Raw genomic sequence first — 3204 nt, 5'->3', positions numbered from 1 at the left:
TTACAATAACTTAATTTACATTACCGACATTTTCGAGGAGCGTGCCATTTTGAAAGTGGACCCTATCACATAGTATACTGTTAAAAGATTCAGGTTGAAATTTCAGTTTTTGGTACTGTAATTCCTATTACTTTTTGGTTTTGAAATTTCATTACATAAAATGGTTTTGAAATTTAAGTTTTGCGTAATGAAAAATCAAAAACTAGTAATGAAATATAAGTACGATAATGTTTGCATAATTCAGGACCTGCACTGAAATTTCATGATCTGTGGGTGGATGTGCTTGCGTTATGAGTGCTCGGCGAGAGTCAATTAAAAACTCATGCAAAATATTAAATATTGACAAAAAATTAAAAACAAATGTGCAGGTACATCGGGGGGACGCTGCTCTATCAGACTATCAATAGTTCGGATAGGAAATTTAAGAAAATTAATAGATATTTGACACGTAAAAGAAAATTACCAGTTACCTGAACGATGCGCTATCTAGTGGCAAATAGTGGAAGTGCGCTCGACCGCGACAGTATCGGTGCAGGGCAATCGCTGTTGCGAAAATAACTACGCTTTTCCGCTTGCGATAATATTAATCTTCTTGATTTTCTATGCCACCAGAGACCACAAAGATGTACATTACTTAATTAATGCAATTCGAATTTTATCATCCTGTTCTGAATCTTCAGTACCAAACTGAAGTTTCATTACGCATCTCGGAATTTTCAGAAGCATACTGACATTTCATTACGCTGCTCTGAGTCTTCAGAACCATACTGACATTTCATTACCTACTTCTGAATCTTCAGACCAAGTACTGACATTTCAGTATCCAGTTCTAAATTTTCACAACATTGTCTTGAAATATCAAAACAATTCTGAATTTTCAGTTCAAACATGAAATTTCATTACAATTCTGAAAATTCAGTTAATTTTGGTTTTGAAATTTCAAAACATTTTTAACATGAGCTATAGCTCGTTTGAAAGCTATTTTTACGAGGAATCTGGAATTGCTATCCACTTTCTAATGTTATCCACCCGAAGGAAAAGTTTTGGCAAAAACATAAACATGATCATTGATGATTGCTGATACATCATCAGTCGAAATATCGTGGAAAAAAGACTCAAATCCCGTGAATGTCACGTGGATATCTAACGTTGAGTAATCCACGTCACAAATCTACGTGGAATCCACGCTACTCCTTCCAAAATTCCTCTTCTGGAAACCCATTGTTTGCCTTCATTTGTTCCATCACTATATATGTGTTCAATGATGAGATGCTGTCTGTTCGCCCTTAGGCCCCGCCATGGTGCCGCTGCTGGTCGCTGTGCTGGCGTGCCTCGTTTCCGGTAAGTCTCACTGAGTCTCCTATTGTCTGCGGCAACGCATAGCTGGGGGCCCCGGTGTCTGCAGCCGCGAGGGTTGGTCCCCGCACACATATGGTGGGGTACCATGGTGAGGGGAGAGGGATGTTTCGTTGCAGCAACATTTTGATACACTCGCAATCAAATTTCGTCCCGATATCCGTCCGATTTAGTCACAGGCATCCAAAATTTAGTTGCTGTAACCGAAATTTTGGTTGCTGTACCGTACCCAAACGTTTGGATGCTGTGACTAAAACTTTGATGCCAATGAGCCCGACTCACCGAACAATTTCCGCTCCGAAACATTCCTGTCATAGTGGGTTTTACAAATATTTGGAGGGAGCGGAGCCCGACACGGGTGTCATGGGATTCCATTTTCCGTCCAGTTGCGATGTGATATGCAACACCGTCGATACATACGCAGCGCTGTTGGTGTTTAGCATTCATTCTCTCCTGTCCTTTCTGCTGGAGCGGCCGGTCCGATCCCGGTCCTGTCGGTAGTTTCCAGGAATTAAAGATAACCCTTTCCATCGCCTGCCTGATACCCGACCTGATGCGCTCGACGTGCTAGCTTTCAGGACGCGTTCCGCGAACTTCGCACGGATATCTGCACATATCAATGATTCTCTTGGAACAATGCACAGCACCTGTCCAATCGAGAACGCTATTGTTGACCCCCGGTGAGTGTGCGCACTGCAAAATGCTTGCAAAGAATAGGTTCGTATTGCAAACTATTTTCTTTGCAGCTTGCAAAGAATTTTCAAGCATCGTAATACGAACTAGTTCTTCGCAAGCTTGCAAACTATTTCTTTGCAATGCTAACACATTGTTTGCAAGGATTCTGCCAGGTTGCAAAGAACTTCTTTGCAATACGAACTGATTCTTTGCAATACAAAGCTCTCAAATTCTTTGCAACGTTGCAAAGAAAATGGTTTGCAAGCATTTTACAGTGCGTGCACTCTCTCTTTGTCACGCGGGTCGCGCCGCAAACCGACTGCCCTTAGGCCAGCGTGGTCGGTAAACGGACTCGAAACCGGACGAAATTGCCTCTTTTACAATGTGAGTGTGGCCATCAGAATTTGGAGCTGTATTGCATACAGACTCTCTAAAATATCGCTTGTCCCAACGGAAAGCCGAGGGTTGGCCGGCTCGTGTAATACTGGGTACACGGACCTTATAGTAGCGAATAATACTCGTAATATTCTGTGATGCATATAATATCCTCGCACAATACCCTACATAATATCCTATAATATTTGCTTTCCAAATCAATAATTCAGTAGGAAACAGTAGATTGAATTGGCCCAGTGCTGCTTGGGCGTGGAATATTACGCGCACGCATTGCCAAGTGGCTACACAGGGGCAGCGGGTGCAGCCCGACGCGAAAAGATTTGTTCGCTTTTTGCATGGTTTCGGATTGCTTCCGTTTCGCTTTGGGTCGCGTCCGGTCCGCTGAGGGCAGGGGTCCGTAACTTATCATATAAGCACCTTATAACGTTTTGATAATCGTTAATGTTATACCCGACAACTGATAACGCATAGCATGACACTTAACAGTTACAAAAATAACTTTTAACTTTTTAAAATAAAATAACCGTTATGGATTCAACAAATATTAGTTTAATAAATGTTAAAATGTTATGTATTCTTTCGTGCTTTTGCGATATCAGTTTTAAAATAAACGAAAGTTGCTTTTAACGTTAAGGGAATTGGTTCTGTCTATAACGTTAAGGGTATAACAATTTACTAATCGGTTAAGTTACCAACTTAACTTAAAATTTTATTTGTGGTTTTGTTAAATTATTTAACAAACCAATCATGTTTGTTATGTTAAGTTACGGACCCCTG

At 40.9% G+C, this 3204-nt stretch overlaps 1 protein-coding gene across 5 annotated transcripts in view; it reads left to right on the top strand.

Annotated features, from left to right (window-relative positions):
• The window catches only part of LOC113209862 (lachesin), a 206866-nt gene that overhangs the window by 125282 nt on the left and 78380 nt on the right, over positions 1 to 3204 (top strand). For all 5 annotated transcript variants that reach the window (XM_052267915.1, XM_052267918.1, XM_052267916.1 and 2 more), the window contains exon 3: positions 1291 to 1341. In XM_052267915.1, the coding sequence (XP_052123875.1) occupies positions 1299 to 1341 (43 nt within the window). In that variant the 5' untranslated portion in view covers positions 1291 to 1298. The remainder of the gene's footprint in view (positions 1 to 1290; positions 1342 to 3204) is intronic.

Source organism: Frankliniella occidentalis, unplaced genomic scaffold (assembly GCF_000697945.3).
Source record: "Frankliniella occidentalis isolate FOCC.00 unplaced genomic scaffold, Focc_3.1 Scaffold61, whole genome shotgun sequence".
NCBI classification, from domain to species: domain Eukaryota; kingdom Metazoa; phylum Arthropoda; class Insecta; order Thysanoptera; family Thripidae; genus Frankliniella; species Frankliniella occidentalis.
Note: the sequence above shows the minus strand (reverse complement) of the source record. Positions and strands in the feature narration are given on the sequence as shown.